The following is a 17,846-nucleotide window of genomic DNA, read 5'->3' on the forward strand; positions in this document are numbered from 1 at the left end:
CAAATTCCCCTTTACAATCAGGAACCTACCTACCTCCGTCTTAAATATACTCAATGACCTGGCTCCACAGCCTTCTGTGGCAGTGAATTCCATAGATTCACCACTCTCTAGCTGAAGAAATTGCTCCTTATCTCCATTCTAAAAGATTTTCCCTTTACTCTAAGGCTGTGCCCTCGGATCTGAGTCTTTCCTAGGACATCTTCCCAACATCCACTCTGTTCAGGCCATTCAGTATTCTGTATGTTCCAATTAGATCCCTCCTCATCCTTCTAAACTCCATTGAGTGTATATCCGTAGAACCGTCATATGTTAAGCTGTACATTCCTGGGGCTATTGTCATGAATCTCCTCTGAATACACTCCAGGGCCAATACATCCAAAACTGCGCACAATGCCACAAATGTTGCCTGACCAGAGCCTTACAGAGCCTCAGGAGTACATCCCTACTTTTGTATTCAGGTTCTCTCGGAATAAATGCTGTCATTGCATTTGCTTTCCTAACTACTGACTCAATCTGCAAGTGTACCTTGAGCGAATCTTGGACTAGAACTGGATTAGAGTGGTGCTGGAAAAGCACAGCAGTTCACGCAGCATCTAGGGAGTAGGAAAATCGATGATTCGAGCAAAAGCCCTTCATCAGGAATAGAGGCAGACTGCCGCCCAGCCCCCAACGCCTCATCTTCACCATGGATATCCAATCCCTCTAAACCTCCATCCGCCATGACCAGGGCCTCCAAGCCCTCCGTTTCTTCCTTTCCCGACGTCCCCAAAAGTACCCTTCCACCGACGCACTCATTCGTTTGGCCGCACTGGTCCTCACCCTTAACAATTTCTCCTTCGAATCCTTCCACTTCCTCCAGACCAAAGGGGTAGCTATGGGCACCCGTATGGGCCCCAACTATGCCTGTCTCTTTGTTGGCTACATAGAACAGTCCATCTTCTGTAATTACACTGGCACCACACCCCACCCCTCCCTCCACTACATTGATGACTGCATTGGCGCCACCTTGTGCTCCTGCAAAGAGGTTGAGCAATTCATCAACGTCACCAACACATTCCACCTTGACCTTAAATTTATCTGGACCATCTTTGACGCCTCCCTCCCCTTCCTGGACCTCTCCATCTCCATTAATGATGACCGATTTGACACCGACATTTTTTATAAACCCATCGACTCCCACAGCTACCTGGATTACACCTCTTCCCACCCTACCTCCTGCAAAAATGCCATCCTGTATTCCCAATACCTCCGCATCCGCCGTATCTGCTCCCAGGAGGACCAGTTCCACCACAGAACACACCAGATAGCCTCCTTATTTAGAGATCACAATTTCCCTTCCCACCTGGTTAAAGATGCCCTCCCATGCACCTCGTCCACATCCCGCACCTCCACCCTCAGACCCCACCCCTCCAACCGTAACAAGGACAGAACCCCCCCGGTGCTCAACTTCCACCCTACCAACCTTCACAAAACCAAATCATCCGCCGACATTTCCGCCACCTCCAAAAGACTCCACCACCAGGAATATATTTCCCTCCCCACCCCTTTCCGCCTTCCGCAAAGACCGTTCCCTCCGCGACTACCCGGTCAGGTCCACGCCCCCCAACAACCCACCCTCCCGTCCTGGCACCTTCCCCTGCCACCGCAGGAATTGCAAAACCTGCGCCCACGGCTCCTTCCTCACCTCCATCCAAAGCCCCAAAGGAGCCTTCCACATCCATCAAAGTTTTACCTGCACATCCACCAATATCACTTATTGTATCCGTTTCTCCCGATGCAGTCTCCTCTACATTGGGGAGATTGGACGCCTTCGAGCACAGCGCTTTAGGGAACACCTTTGGGACACCTGCACCAATCAACCACACCGCCCTGTGGCCCAACATTTCAACTCCCAACTCCCACTCTGCCGAGGACATGGAGGTCCTGGGCCTCCTTCACCACCAGACGCCTGGAGGAAGAACACCTCATTTTCCGCCTCGGATCACTTCAACCCCAGGTCACCAATGTGGACTTCACCAGTTTCCTCATGTCCCCTTCCCCCACCTCGCCCCAGTTCCAAACTTCCAGCTCAGCACTATCCCCATGACCTATCCTACCTGCCTATCTTCCTTTCCACCTATCCACTCCACCTTCTCTGACCTATCACCTTCATCCCACCCCCATTCACCCATTGTACTGTTTGCTACCTTCCCCCACCCTCCTCCCTGACTATCATCTTCAACCCCATCCCCACTCACCTATTGTACTCTGCTACTTTCTCCCCACCCCCACCCTCCTCTCATTTATCTCTCCACCCTTCAGGCAATCTGCCCCTATTCCTGATGAAGGGCTTTTACCCGAAATATCGATTTTTCCAGTTCTGTTCGCCGAGCTGGGAATTTGTCTTGCAAACGTTTCGTCCCTTGTCTAGGTGACATCCTCAGTGCTTGGGAGCCTCCTGTGAAGCGCTTCTGTGCTGTTTCCTTCGGCATTTATAGTGGTCTGTCTCTGCCGCTTCCGATTGTCAGTTCCAGCTGTCCGCTGTAGTGGCTGGTATATTGGGTCCAGGTCGATGTGTTTGTTGATAGAGTCTGAGGATGAGTGCCATGCCTCGAGGAATTCCCTGTCTGTTCTCTGTTTGGCTTGCCCTATAATGGTAGTGTTGTCCCAGTCGAATTCATGTTGCTTGTCATCTGTGTGTGTGTGACTAGCCACATTACCATACATCAGGAGCATTTCCGAACTGACAGCCAGACTACTGCGACCACTAGGACTCATAACAGCACACAAACCAACAGCCACTCTCAGACAACAACTCACCAGAACGAAGGACCCGATACCCAACATGAGCAAAACAAATGTAGTGTACAAAATCCCATGCAAGGACTGCACAAAACACTACATAGGACAAACAGGAAGACAGCTAACGATCCGCATCCATGAACACCAACTAGCCACGAAACGACACAACCAACTATCCTTAGTAGCCACACACACAGATGACAAGCAACATGAATTCGACTGGGACAACACTACCATTATAGGGCAAGCCAAACAGAGAACAGCCAGGGAATTCCTAGAGTCTGTGGATGAGTGCCATGCCTCTATCAACAAACACATCGACCTGGACCCAATATACCGGCCACTACAGCGGACAGCTGAAACTGACAACCGGAAGCGGCAGAGACAGGCCACTATAAATGCCGGAAGAAACACCACAGAAGCGCTTCACAGGAGGCTCCTAAGCACTGAGGATGTTACCTAGACAGGGGACGAAACGTTTGCAAAACAAATTTCCAGCTCGGCGAACAGAACCACAACAACGAGCACCGGAGCAACAAATCTTCTCCCAAACTTTCCAGTTCCTCGAATGCTGACTGAACTGCTGTGCTTTTCCAGCACCACTCTAATTCAGAATCTGGTTTCCAGCATCTGCAGTCATTGTTTTTACCTGGACTAGAACTACCAAGTGTCTTTGCACTTCAGACTTCTGAATTTTCTCCCCATTTAGAAAATAACCTATGCCTTTATTCTTCCTACCAAAGTGCATGACCTCACACTTTCCCATGTTGTATTCCATCTGCCACTTCTTTGCCCACTCTCCTAAACTGTCCAAATCCTTCTGCAACCTCCTCACCTCCTCAATACTACCTGTTCCTGCAATAGGGTTAGGGTTACAGTCAGGGCAGACAGGGACAAGGTAGGACCAATAAATTAAACTGCATTTATTTCAATGCAAGGCGCCTAACAAGGAAGGCAGATGAACTCGGGGCATGGTTAGGAGCATGGGACTGGGATATCATAGCAATTACGGAAACATAGCTCAGGGATGGACAGGACTGGCAGTTTAATATTCCAAGATATAAATGCAACAGGTAGGATAGAAAGGGAGGCAAGAGAGGAGGGGGAGTGGCAGTTTTGATAAGGGATAGCATTAGAGCTGTGCTGAGGGAGGATATTCCCAGAAATACATCCAGGGAAGTTATTTGGGTGGAACTGAGAAATAAGAAAGGGATGATCACCTTATTGGGATTGTGTTATAAACCCCCAATAGTCAGAGGGAAATTGAGAAACAAACTTGTAAGGAGATCTCAGCTATCTGTAAGAATAATAGGGTGGTGATGGTAGGGGATTTTAATTTTCCAAACATTGACTGGGACTGCCACAGTGTTAAGAGTTTAGATGGAGAGGAAATTTGTTAAGTGTGTACAAGACAATTTTCTGATTCAGTATGTGGATATATCTACGAGAGAAGGTGCAAAACTTGACCGACTCTTGGGAAATAAGGCAGGGCAGGTGACTGAGATGTCAGTGGGGGAGCACTTTGGGGCCAGCGACCATAATTCTATTTGTTTTAAAATAGTGATGGAAAAGGATGGACCAGATCTAAAAGTTAAAGATCTAAATTGGAGAAAGGCCAATTTTGACGGTATTAGGAAAGAACTTTCGAAAGCTGATTGGAGGCAAATGTTTGCAGGTAAAAGGGACGGCTGGAAAATGGGAAGCCTTCAGAAATGAGATAACAAGAATCCAGAGAAATTATATTCCTGTCAGGGTGAAAGGGAAGGCTGGTATGTATAGGGAATGCTGGATGACTAAAGAAATTCAGAGTTTTGTTAAGAAAAAGGAGGAAGCATATGTCAGATATAGACAGGATAGATCAAGTGAATCCTTAGAAGAGTATAAAGAAGGTAGGAGTATACTTAAGAGGGAAATCAGGAGGGCAAAACGGGGACATGAGATTGCTTTGGCAAATAGAATTAAGGATAATCCAAAGGGTTTTTACAAATATATTAAGGACAAAAGGGTAACTAGGGAGAGAATAGAGCCCCTCAAAGATCAGCAAGGCGGCCTTTGTGTGGAGCTGCAGAAAATGGGGGAGATACTAAATGAATATTTTGTATCAGTACTTACTGTGGAAAAGGATATGGAAGGTATAGACTGTAGGGAAATCGATGGTGACATCTTGCAAAATGTCCAGATTATAGAGGAGGAAGTGCTGGATGTCTGGAAATGGTTAAAGGTGGATAAATCCACAGGACCTGATCAGGTGTACCCGAGAACTCTGTGGGAAGCTAGAGAAGTGATTGCTGGGCCTCCTGCTGAGATATTTGTATCATCGATAGTCACAGGTGAGGTGCCGGAAGACTGGAGGTTGGCAAACGTGGTGCCACTGTTTAAGAGGGGCGGTAAAGACAAGCCAGGGAACTATAGACCGGTGAGCCTGACCTCGGTGGTGGGCAAGTTGTTGGAGGGAATCCTGAGGGACAGGATGTACATGTATTTGAAAAGGCAAGGACTGATTCGGGATAGTCGACATGGCTTTGTGCGTGGGAAATCATATCTCACAAACTTGATTGAGTTTTTTGAAGAAGTAACAAAGAAGATTGATGAGGGCAGAGCAGTAGATGTGATCTACATGGACTTTGATAAGGCGTTCGACAAGGTTCCCCATGGGAGACTGATTAGCAAGGTTAGATCTCAGAAATACAGGGAGAACTAGCCATTTGGATATAGAACTGGCTCAAAGGTAGAAGACAGAGGGTGGTGGCGGAGGGTTGTTTTTCAGATTGGAGGCCTGTGACCAGTGGAGTGTCACAAGGATCGGTGCTGGGCCCTCTACTTTTTGTCATTTATATAAATGGTTTGGGTGCGAGCATAAGAGGTACAGTTCGTAAGTTTGCAGATGACACCAAAATTGGTGGTGAAATGGACAGCAAAGAGGGTTACCTCTGATTACAACAGGATCTGGACCAGATGGGCCAATGGGCTGAGAAGTGGCAGATGGAGTTTAATTCAGATAAATGCGAGGTGCTGCACTTTGGGAAAGCAACTCTTAGCAGGACTTGTACATTTAATGGTAAGGTGCTAAGGTGCTAGGGAGTGTTGCTGAACAATGAGACCCTGGAGTTCAGGTTCATAGCTCCTTGAAAGTGGAGTCGCAGGTAGATAGGATAGTGAAGAAGCTGTTTGGTATGCTTTCCTTTATTGGTCAGAGTATTGAGTACAGGAGTTGGGAGGTCATGTTGCGGCTGTACAGGAAATTGGTAAGGCCATTGTTGGAATGTTGCGTGCAATTCTGGTCTCCTTCCTATCGGAAAGATGTTGTGAAACATGAAAGGGTTCAGAAAAGATTTACAAGGCTGTTGCCAGGGTTGGAGGATCTGAGCTTTGGGGAGAGGCTGAACAGGCTGGGGCTGTTTTCCCTGGAGCATTGGAAGCTGAGGGGTGACCTTCTTGAGGTTTACAAAATGATGAGGGGCATGGATAGGATAAATAGACAAAAGTCTTTTCCCGGGGTCAGGGAGTCCAGAACTAGAGGGCATAGGTTTAGGGTGAGAGGGGAAAGATATAAAAGAGACCTAAGGGGCAACATTTTCATGCAGAGCGTGATACGTGTATGGAATGAGCTGCCAGAGGATGTGGTGGAGGCACATTTAAAAGGCATTTGGATGGGTATATAACTAGGAAGGGTTTGGAGGGATATGGGCCGGGTGCTGGCAGGTGGGACTAGATTGGGTTGGGATATCTTGTCGGCATGGACGGGTTGGACCGAAGGGTCTGTTTCCATGTTGTACATCTCTATGACTCTATCTTTGTATTGTCTGCAAACATAGCCAGAAAGCCCTCAGTTCCTTCATCTAGATTGTTAATGTATAAAGTGAAAAGTTGTGGTCCCAACACTGAGCCTTGCGGAACACCATTTGTCACCGGCTGCCACCCTGAGAAGGATTCTTTTATTCCCACTCTCTGCATTCTGCCAGACAGCCAAGCTTCTATCTATGTTCGCACCTTGTCTCTAACACCATGGCCCTTATCTTACTCAGTAGCCTTCTGTGTGACACCTTGTCAAAGGCCTCCTTGAAGTCCAGGCAAATAACATCCATTGGTTCTCTTTGGTCTGATCTGCTTGTTACCTCAAAGAATTCTAGCAGATTTGTCAGGCATGACCTCTTCTTGATGAAACCATGCTGACTTTGCCCTATTTTACCCCACACTTCCAAGTATTCAGGAATCTCGACCTTTAGGATGGATGCTGGGATCTTACCCACACTCGAGGTTAGGCTAATCAGTCTGTAATTTTACATCTTTTGCCTTACTCCCTTTTTTAAACAGGAGTGTTATGTTAGTGATTTTCCAGTCCTGTGGGACCATCCTTGATTCTAGTGATTCCTGAAAGGTTACTACTTTCACCTCCACTATATCCTCAGCTATCTCCCTCAGAACTCTGTGACATAGTCCATCTGATCCAGGTGATTTATCCACCTTCAGACCATTTAGCACCTTCTCCTTGGTGATGTCTGCCATACTCAGCTCTGCCCCCATTCTCTTGAATTTTTGGGAAATTACTCGTGTCTTCCACTGTGAAGACTGATGCAAAATAATTATTCAGTTCCTCAGCCATTTCTTTGTTCCCCACTACTATCTCTCCAGCGTCATTTTCCAGCAGTTTAACGTCCATTTCTGTCTCTCTTTTGCCCTTTGTATATCTAAAGAAACTCTTCCAGTCTTCGTTTATAATACTGGTTAATTTACTCTCATTTAATTTTCTCCCTCCTTATTTCTTATTTTTTCGTTGCCTTCTGGTCATTGTAAGTTTCCCCAATCCTCTGGTTTCTTACTGTTCCTCACTACTTCATCTGCTTTCTCTTTTGCTTTTATGCTATCCTTGACTTCCTAGTCAGCTATGGTTGCCACATCCTCCTGTATCATGCTTCTTTTTCTTCAGGATGAATCTCTGCTGTGTCTCCTGAATTACTCCCAGAAACTCTTGCCATTGCTGTTCCACTGTCTTTTCTGCTCCTCTCCCAGTCAATTCTACTCCGCTCCTCCCTCATGCCTCTGTAGTTACCTTTATTCAACTGAAATACCATTACCTCTGATTCTACCTTCTCTCTCTCAAATTTGAGACTAAATAAGCTCTCTTATCAAGCCTGCCTCATGGTACAACACTAAATCCGGTATTGCCTGTTTCCTAGTGGGATCCATCATGTGTATCTTTTATCCTTTTAAACCTTTGTATCTGTACTTTAGCTCATCTTATAAGATTTTATGTAAATAATTTCCAACAGTAGTGTGTAAAAAATAAACTTTATCTTATTTAAAGAGCTTTGCTACTTTTTAAAGTTGAAACAGTCAAACTAAAAGAGCTAACGTTTAAGCACTCTACAAATTCATAATTCATGGACCACTTGAACACAGCTGAAGTGATCTTCGGGTTTCTATGTGAGGGGCTGAAAGATAGATGTTGCTTTTTGTTTATGTGAGTACTTGAGTCAGTGTTGGATATGATGGAGGATGTGATGGTGAGTTACTCCTTCAGAGAGCTCGAAGTAGTATGGGGACAACCTATTTCGTGGGGACAGCAGTAAGTAAATTATGTCTGGTGTAATTGAGTTTGAAGTGATAAGTGGTGGAGGGTGGTTTTAGGAATGTTGAAGCTGGAAATAAATTTCCATAGATTGTGCTTAATCATTCCAAGAATATGGATGAGGGTAGTTCAGTTGATGTAGATTATATTGATTTTAGCTTTTGATAAAGCCCCATATGGGACACTGAGAATGTTAACGAACCTGGAATTGAGGGAAATGTGACAAAATGGATCGGAAACTGGCTAAGTAATAGGACAGCGCTGAAAATGTGTTGCTGGAAAAGCACAGCAGGTCAGGCAGCATCCAAGGAACAGGAGAATCGACGTTTCGGGCACAAGCCCTTCTTCAGGAACCTGCGATAGGGCTTGTGCAGAAGGGCTTGTGCCCGAAACGTCGATTCTCCTGTTCCTTGGATGCTGCCTGACCTGCTGTGCTTTTCCAGCAATACATTTTCAGCTCTGATCTCCAGCATCTGCAGTCCTCACTTTCTCCTCTAAGTAATAGGACACACAGGCTGTTTGACTTTAGGCCAGTGTCCAGTGGTGTACTACAGAGATCAGTACTGAGACCCCTATGATTTGTTATGTACATCAATGATATACATGAAAATGTGGAGGGAAGGCTAAGCAAATTTGCATTGATAGATTGGTTAGTAGTAAGATAGTTATCGGTTACAGGAATGTAGAGATGGGTAGTCAGATGGGCAGACCAAAGGCAAACGGTGTTTAATGAGAAAATGAGGACTGCAGATGCGAGCCATCAGAATCGAGAGTGTGGTGCTGGAAAAGCACAGCAGGTCAGGCTTATGCCCGAAATGTCGATTCTCCTGCTTCTCAGATACTGTCTGATCTGCTGTGCTTTTCCAGCACCACACTCTCGACGCATATGGTATTTAACTCTGATAAGTTTGAGGGGGTGCACTTTGGAAGAAGAAACAAGATGAGGGAGAATTTAATGAATGGCAGGATGCTGTAGGAAACCGGGATTTTAGGGTAATTATTCAGAGATCCCAGAAGTCGGCAGAACATGTGAATAGGATGGTTAAAACATATGGGACCCCTGTTTTCATCAGTTGTTGCATAGAGTTTAAGCACAAGAAGGTAATGTTGGAGTTGCATAGAGCATTGGTCAGGCAATAACTCGGGTACTGTGTGCAGTTCTGGTCACCTCACTACAAGAAGGATGTGGTAGCACTGGAGGAGTTACAGAGGACGTTCACCAGGATGTTGCCTGGGATGGAGAAATTGAATTATAAGGAGAGACTATAAGGTAGGCTTGGATTAATTTCTGTGGAGTAGAGAAAACTGAGGGTGAACATATCTGAGGTGTATTAGATTTGAGGAGTATGGACTGGATGAATAGAGATGGAAATGTGTTGCTGGAAAAGCGCAGCAGGTCAGGCAGCATCTAGGGAACAGGAGAATCGACGTTTCGGGCATTAGCCCTTCTTCAGGCTAATGCCCGAAACGTCGATTCTCCTGTTCCCTAGATGCTGCCTGACCTGCTGCGCTTTTCCAGCAACACATTTCCATCTCTGATCTCCAGCATCTGCAGACCTCACTTTCTCCACTGGATGAATAGAGGCCAGCTGTTCCCCTTGGTTGAGGGAGTCCATCAAAAGAGAACATATCTTTAGGGTACGGGACAGGAGATGCCGAGGGGATTTGGGGAAAGAACATTTTTACTCAGCAGGTGGTGGAAATCTGGGATGCACTGCCTGGGAGGGTAGTGGAGGCCGGAAATCTTACAACCTTTATTAAGAAAAAGTATTTGAACGAGTGCACTTCAAATATCATAATATTCATAGATATGGGACAAGTGCAGGAAATTGGGATTAGCACACTTTGTGGTAGTTATGTCAGTGCAGACTCGATGGTCCAAAGGCCTTTGCTGTGCTGTATGAATAGATGGGGGAAGGAATTGAGTAAAATGAGACGAAGGTCTGTCAACCACAGTGGGATGGGATTCATGACTATAGAAGAGAGAATCTAACCATTCTCTAATGTGTTGCATTATGTGCAGATGCTTCCTTTTGGACCTGTTTCCCATTGACAACATCTAGGTTACAAGGTCCATTCTTGGTTTTTTCACGCCTAATACTATTTTCATTGTGTTTTGATAGAACTGTATAGCTATACAGAGGGCCCTGAGCTTCACCTAAATCGGAAATGCTTTGAAGAAGAATTCAAGACTCATGGTAATGATCTTGCTTTTGATGTTAAATGCAAAAACAAACACTGCCTTTGTAAACTAGTGATGAGTGTGTTCTTGTAGATTGTTTATTTCGAGGCTTAGTCTAATTTTAGTCATGTTTAATGATTTTGACAAGTTCATTGATCCTTTGCTCTTTTAGCTTTTGAGGAAAATATTCATTTTGAACTATTTCATTGAAGGCTTCCTGGTGCTTGCCTTGTTAATTCTGGCCTAAAGTTATTTACCTCTGTTTTCTGGTCCAGAGGATATTTGTTGTCCTTTTCTGTCCTAATATTGAGCAAAACATTTGGTTTTTACGTTCTTGTACTCTTTCAGCAACTACTTTTCCCCACTGCTTTTCTCTGAACATACACAGAGGAACCTCAATTATCTGAATGAGATGGGCAGACACTATTTCATTCAGATAATTGATTATTCGGTTAATTGATTCAATGCCTTTCCTCTGGGGCTTGGAGTTTCTGTTAAGTCTGCTAACTGTTCAAGAAACTAGGCAGCAGCACACTGCGCGCGAGTCCCCGCCCACGCCCCGTCCGTCCGCTGCACCCCTCATCCAATACTGCCCCGCCTCCAACCCCGTGCAACCCTGCCTGCCCTCCAACACTGCCCCCGCCTCCAACCCTGCCTGCCCTCCAACACTGATAATCCAATATTTGGATAATTGATGTTTGGGTCATTGAGATTCCTCTATAAAAGGTCCTCCCCAGTGGCACGAGAAAACTTCAAATGCATTCTACAAAAAGTTCCAACTTTGAATTTGTGCAAGTTAGACTGGAATAAAATTGAATACATTATGTTTATTATCATGTGTTGCTTCTACGACTGAGGCGGTCTGTGTCCATGTCTATCAAGACCTGGATGAAATCCAAGTTTGGACTGATAAGTGCCAAGATATAGTAACTTTAGACGTGTGCCAGACAATCACAATCACAGAGAGAGTCTAATCATATCCCCTTAGATGCAGTAATGTGATTGAATGTTGTCATTCATCTAAGCTTGAGAATAGTACCGCCTATAAATTCCCCTTTGCGCTACTCTGACTTGGACTTATTTTGCTTTTTCACTGTCATGTGGTCAACTTCCTGGACATCCCTTTCTAACAGTGTTGTAGGTGTACATATGCACCCTGTGGGCTACTGTGATTCAAGAAGGTAGCTCAATACCATCTTTTCAAGGGCAATTACCGATGGATGTAATTGCTGTGTCTACCTGTGAATTAATTTTGAAAAGCCTTGCTGTGGTTCTGTTCGCCAAGCTGGAAGTTTTTGTTGCAAACGTTTCGTCCCCTGTCTAGGTGACATCCTCAGTGCTTGGGAGCCTCCTGTGAAGCGCTTCTGTGGTGTTTCCTCTGGCATTTATAGTGGCCTGTCCCTGCCGCTTCCGGTTGTCAGTTTCAGCTGTCCGCTGTAGTGGCCGGTATATTGGGTCCAGGTCGATATGTTTGTTGATGGAGTTTGTGGATGAGTGCTATGCTTCTAGGAATTCCCTGTCTGTTCTTTGTTTGGCTTGCCCTATAATGGTAGTGTTGTCCCAGTCGAATTCATGTTGCTTGTCGTCTGCGTGTGTGGCTACTAGGGATAGCTGGTCGTGTCGTTTCGTGGCTAGTTGATGTTCGTGGATGCGGATCGTTAGCTGTCTTCCTGTTTGTCCTATATAGTGTTTTGTGCAGTCCTTGCATGGGATTTTGTACACTACATTGGTTTTGCTCATGCTGGGTATCGGGTCCTTCGTTCTGGTGAGTTGTTGTCTGAGTGTGGCTGTTGGTTTGTGTGCTGTTATAACTCCTAGTGGTCGCGGTAGTCTGGCTGTCAGTTCAGAGATGTTCACTACTAAGGTACATAGGAAAGCCACACATACAGACCAAGTCCTGAACTATGAAAGCAACCACCCCAATACACACAAACGAAGTTGCATCAAGACACTATTCAAAAGGGCCACAACACACTGCAGCACACCAGAACTGCAAAAAGAGGAAGAGGAACACCTATACAAGGTATTCGCCAAAAACGGATAACCTCGCAATTTCATCAACAGATGCCGAAGAGAAAGACAACGGAACAAGGACATGCCGCAACCCAAAGGACTAGCCACACTACCATACATCAAGAACATCTCTGAACTGACAGGGAATGGAGGGAATGTCTTATGAGGAAAGTTGAGGGACTTGAGGCTCTTTTTATTCGAGAGGCAGAGGTTGAGAGATGACTTAATTCAGACTTGCAAGATAATCAGAGGGTTAGATCGGGTGGACAGTCAGGACCATTTTCCTAGGATGGTGATAGCTCGCATGAGGGGGCATAGCTTTAAATTGAGGCGTGATAGACATAGGACAGATGTCAGAGGTAGTTTCTTTACTCGGAGAGTAGTAGGGGCTTGGAATGTACTGCCTGCAAAAGTAGTAAACTTGCCAACTTTAAGGGCATTTAAATGGTCATTGGATAGGCATATGGACGAGAATGGAATAGTGTAGGTTAGATGGGCTTAGATTGGTTTCACAGGGTGGTGCAACATCGAGGGCCAAAGAGCCTGTACTGCGCTGTAAAGTTCTATGTAGTTTGTGTTGAGTTAAGTTTATGATAGTTCGAGCACAGTAGGTTAGATTTTGGCTTGGTATAATCAAGGATTGATTTTGACTTGGGACTTCCAGAGTTTGGAAGCTTTTGTTGTTATGGAAGAGATCTACCTGGAATCAGAAGCACAGTACAATTTATCTCCTAGAAAAGAACATAGAACAACTCTGAGATAAAGTTCCCTTAATGATAGTTTGAGTAATTTCTGGGCTCGGGTTCTGTCACTCTTTCTTTTCCAAGTGTTCTGCTGTTATATCTTTAATAGTGGACTTCAGCATTTTTCTCTGCTACCAACATCAGGCTAACATGTCCCATTTCCTCTGTCTCCTTTTAAAAATAGTGAGCTTACATTTGTTACTCTTTAATCCATAGGAACTGAAAGACCAGTTAGAATTGAGAAAAATCTTAACTTCCAGCGAAACAAAGCTTTCACCTATTCCCAAACATGATCAAATCCAGAGAGACTCTGCTTCTACTTTAAATCTCACGTTTGAACAAACTGATTCTTCCCAGTTATTTTGTTTGAATTGTGAAGGCATCTTACATGGAATAATCACACAACCTAAAGCTTGGACTTTCCCATTTGCTTAACAACCTGGTGAAGGGCTTAACCCGAAAGGTTGACTCTCCTCCTCGGAAGCTGCCTGACCTGCTGTGCCTTTTCACCACCGCACGTTTTGACTCTGACTCTCCAGCATCTGCAGTCCTCACTTTCTCCCTCTTCCTGATAAAGACAGAGAAAGGCACTTGACAGGCCAGTCTTTTAGGAATACAGGATCACATCCTGCCCTAGGTGGATGCTGTCATAGATGCTTCGGCTTGGGGTGGTGTAGGACTGTTCTGGGTGAATCGTGCGGTCCAGCACGGTGCCAGGGTGAGTCAAATGTGCCCTGTGAAGATCCTGTAGTCCGTGCTGAGGAGGGAGACCAGATGCCAGTTCTTCAACAAATGCAGATTCCCCCTTCTTGGATGTCAGAATGATAACTGCCCTGCCCCAACAATGGGGGTATCTCTCCAGCCATGGTACATTATTTTGGGGCCCAGCGTGGTTGCACCCTGAATGCTTTTTAAGACCTCCGCAGTCACCCTATCCAGCCCAGGGACTTGCCCCTAGAAAGTCAGCCAAGGGCACTGGTCAGAAACTCCAAACTTGAGTGGCATTGAGCTGGACAGACCCGGAGAGAAGAGAACCATTTGGTATTCCCTCACTTGGGCCCTGATGCCCTCAGGATCCAAGACGAGGCATCCATCATTGTCTAGCAGCACAAGGAGCTGCTGGCAGACCCCTAGCCTTTTTTCCAGCAAGTAGAAGAAGGGGGAGATGTGATTGAGATTCTGGAGGAACTGGACCCACAATCTCACACAGCATCCCGAGACCAAATGAAATACAGATCCTAGAGTGTGGCCACATTCTCCTTGGCTTCCCACAGACCGGATGTGCATTGAGCTGGCTGAGACACGACTTGAGCACCTGCTCCAACTTTCCAATACTGGAATTTGACCTCTTTCTCAACCTCATCATATACTGTTGACAAAAGACACAGATGAGAGTCTTGCACATGTCCCACCATAACCTTGAGGTTCAGAAGTGGCAAAAAGAATCCTGGAATCATTCCTCTTCCAGCAACAGGTTATTAAAGTGTCAGTACACTAGCCTCACCCAAGCTCAAAACATAACTAGCTCTGCCAAAACCAGGCTGTGATTGTGGAATGGCACTTGCCACATGGAGGCCTTTTGAACACTGGAATTGTACAGGCGGTCAATTCTATACACTCTGACCCCTGGCCTCTCAAAGGTGAAGGCAAGGGAATAGGAGTGAAGAATTCACCAAACATCTAACAACTTGAAGGTCTTAAGCAAGACCCTCAGCTTCCCCACCATTCTGAGTTCTTGTGGGTACTGCTACATTCCCTGCTGTTGAGGATGCCATTGAAATTTCTCCTGTCAATGAATTGACCCTCAGCAATGAAGTGAAGAAAAGTAGACAATTCTTCAAAAATCTGCTTTGGTCCTATCCAAGGTGTGTGTACATTCATGAAGCACCGCGCCTCTGAAACAAACTGTGAATTGGAGCAGACTGCCCGGCACATGCTACTTGACACTCAAGATCTTCAGCTGGAAAAAAGGATAAGATAGCCACCTTGCTAGAATTGGAGGCTGGGTGATTCATGATGACCTTTCACTGCCACCCAAGGAGACTTATAGCTTTATCTCCTGAAACAGTATGGGTTTCTCGCAGGAGGCTCACTGATTACTCCTGTTCCCTGAGGACCGAGAGGATATGAAATCTGTGCTGGACCTTCCTGCTACCACTGACATTGAGGCTAGGTTTGGATGTCCTCATGGTTGCACTATGTGGCACTGTCACCAGTTAAAATAATGAAACCGCATTACTGAGCCAGCAGAGGGGGCTTTCTTTCCCCTCTGTTCCCTGAGGATGCTACAAAGGAAACTTTGGGCGGCACGGTGGCACAGTGGTTAGCACTGTTGCCTCACAGTGCCAGAGACCTGGGTTCAATTCCCGCCTCAGGTGACTCCATGTGGAATTTGCACATTCTCCCCGTGCCTGTGTGGGTTTCCTCCGGGTGCTCCGGTTTCCTCCCACAATCCAAAAATGTGCAGGTTAGGTGAATTGGCCATGCTAAATTGTCTGTAGTGTTAGGTGAAGGAGTAAATGTAGGAGAATGGTTCTGGGTGGGTTGCACTTCGGTGAGTCGGTGTGGACTTGTTGGGCAGAAGGACCTGTTTCCACACTGTAAGTAATCTAATCTAATCACCGTCTCACGTTCCTGTCCACTCCTGATGCCGCTAATAGCTGTCAGACAGATGTGACCAGAAGTGATAGAGAATTCTAGTGGTCCATAGTCAATTGGACTCTGCCTCGGTGACCCAGCATCACTTGGAAAAGGTCCTGGGATCCTCATTGGGGATGAGGGCGACCTCATCTATGAGCGCCATGTCACCTTACATCCCTGGGTCTGAGGTTGCTATTTTCTGGAAGGGAGCCTGCAAAATTGGGGGGCTTGATAGTCCTGGGAGGCCACCCCCAAATATTTGTGTTTTTTTTTGCAGGCCTTCCTCCCCTATGTATACTCTTCCTCCTGCTGCTGATGATACCATTGAGCAATGCTGCTGATTCCTCCTGCAGGGTTTGAAGGGGGTCTATGAGGGGAGGGGCAACAGTGCCAGTCGTGGCAGATTGATTGTTGGTCATAGCCTTGGAGGGAGGGCAGTTCCTTCTGAGGTGCATCATATCCTTACAGTCATCAGTTAACAACCAGAACACCCCAATATGCATTGTCCTCATGCTGGGCTGTAAATGCACCCTCCATGAGGCAGACTAGGCAGATGAAAGCCTGGTGCTGGAAGGTGTAAATGTGTCTCTGGCAGGCTTCCTTCAGACTGAACAACAAGACACCATACCTGACCTTATTTCCCCAAGCTGGTGGAAGTGGGGAGAAGAAGCTGAGATGGCAGAAAGGGCGGGATATTCAGAGGGTCAACAGGCAAGAGCGTTCCGCCAACAGTAAACCACTTCTCCAGGGCAAGGTGTACCTCCTGCTCAATCTTCAGAAAGAACACCACCTTCCCATACATTTCATTCAGTGACTATGGTGGGGGTGCTGATGATCACTGCCAAAGCTGTTGCATTTGCCTCCATGGTCATCTCTGTGTGAGTGGAACATTTCACCTGGTACTGTTTTAGTCATATCAGTAAAGGGCGACGAGGCCCCTTGTGGTGGTGGTGGGGGCAGCAGCGGCAGGCATGAGGAATGCAGAGCATGCACCCAATGCCACATTGAATGACTGGGTCATGCTCTATTTGTTGCTGCAGAGGTTTCTGTGTTCGTCATCACTTCCGCCAACCAGAGCTACCACCACCTCTCAAAAAGCAGAAAAGTAACAGTAAAAAGTCTTGTTAGGCCTCACCAGCCAGCACAGTTCCTTAGGCAGCCATGTCCCAAATTGCTACACAACCCATACGTCCCACACAACAGTTCCCTGATACCTAAAGGCAGTAGTTATACCTGCAAATGATGTTGGTATAGGCCACAGTCAGGAAGTAGTGGTAAGAGAGAGCCTAGACTTGTTACAATTCTAAGCCCCAGACGACAGTCACTCACAGGCAAGGACTCAAGCTCCAAGCTGCTCATGTCCAGGCCTGAATCCTCTGACTGAAGAATAAAGTCCCGGCACCAGGAACTAACCGTCCCAAGCAGCGGACTGAGTGGGGGAAAAAAACAGGCTCCAAGAACAGGTCCTCCGAAGCATCACCTGGTGGGGGGAATGTCTGGATGTCTAGCTCCAGGCTCCCCAGGCACGAAATGAGTAGAAATGCAAGTCACCAGACTTCTCAGGGCAGAAGCAACATAGATCCCCATACTTGAGTCCCTCCAGGCAGGCAGCAGTAGCTCCTCCCAGGACAGCAGGTCTTTCCACTTTACTCTTCAATATCCAACTGATACAGTTAAAAAGCATAGTGCAAACTCCCAGCGCACTGGAAAGCAACCATCTACCACCATCTTCTGTCTCCTAACATCAAGCCAATTTTACATCTAATTGACTAGCTCTCCTTTGATCCCATGTGATCTCACCTTACTAACCACTCTACTATGCGGAACCTGGTCGAAGACCTTGCTGAAGTCTATATAGGTGATATAGTGTGATGCCCTAAATTATCCCCTTGGTGACTTCAAAAAAATTCAATCAAGT

At 46.1% G+C, this 17,846-nt stretch overlaps 1 protein-coding gene across 1 annotated transcript in view; it reads left to right on the forward strand.

The window, feature by feature from the left end:
* Nucleotides 1-17,846, forward strand: part of strip1 (striatin interacting protein 1) — a 215,805-nt gene that overhangs the window by 20,772 nt on the left and 177,187 nt on the right. Inside the window, exon 3 of the mRNA XM_087973399.1 lies at nucleotides 10,474-10,548. Within this exon, the coding sequence (XP_087829525.1) occupies nucleotides 10,474-10,548 (75 nt within the window). The remainder of the gene's footprint in view (nucleotides 1-10,473; nucleotides 10,549-17,846) is intronic.

The sequence above is a fragment of the Chiloscyllium plagiosum genome, unplaced genomic scaffold (assembly GCF_037043375.1).
Source record: "Chiloscyllium plagiosum isolate Xiang-an unplaced genomic scaffold, Cpla_swu_hap1 HiC_scaffold_26, whole genome shotgun sequence".
Lineage (NCBI taxonomy): Eukaryota > Metazoa > Chordata > Chondrichthyes > Orectolobiformes > Hemiscylliidae > Chiloscyllium > Chiloscyllium plagiosum.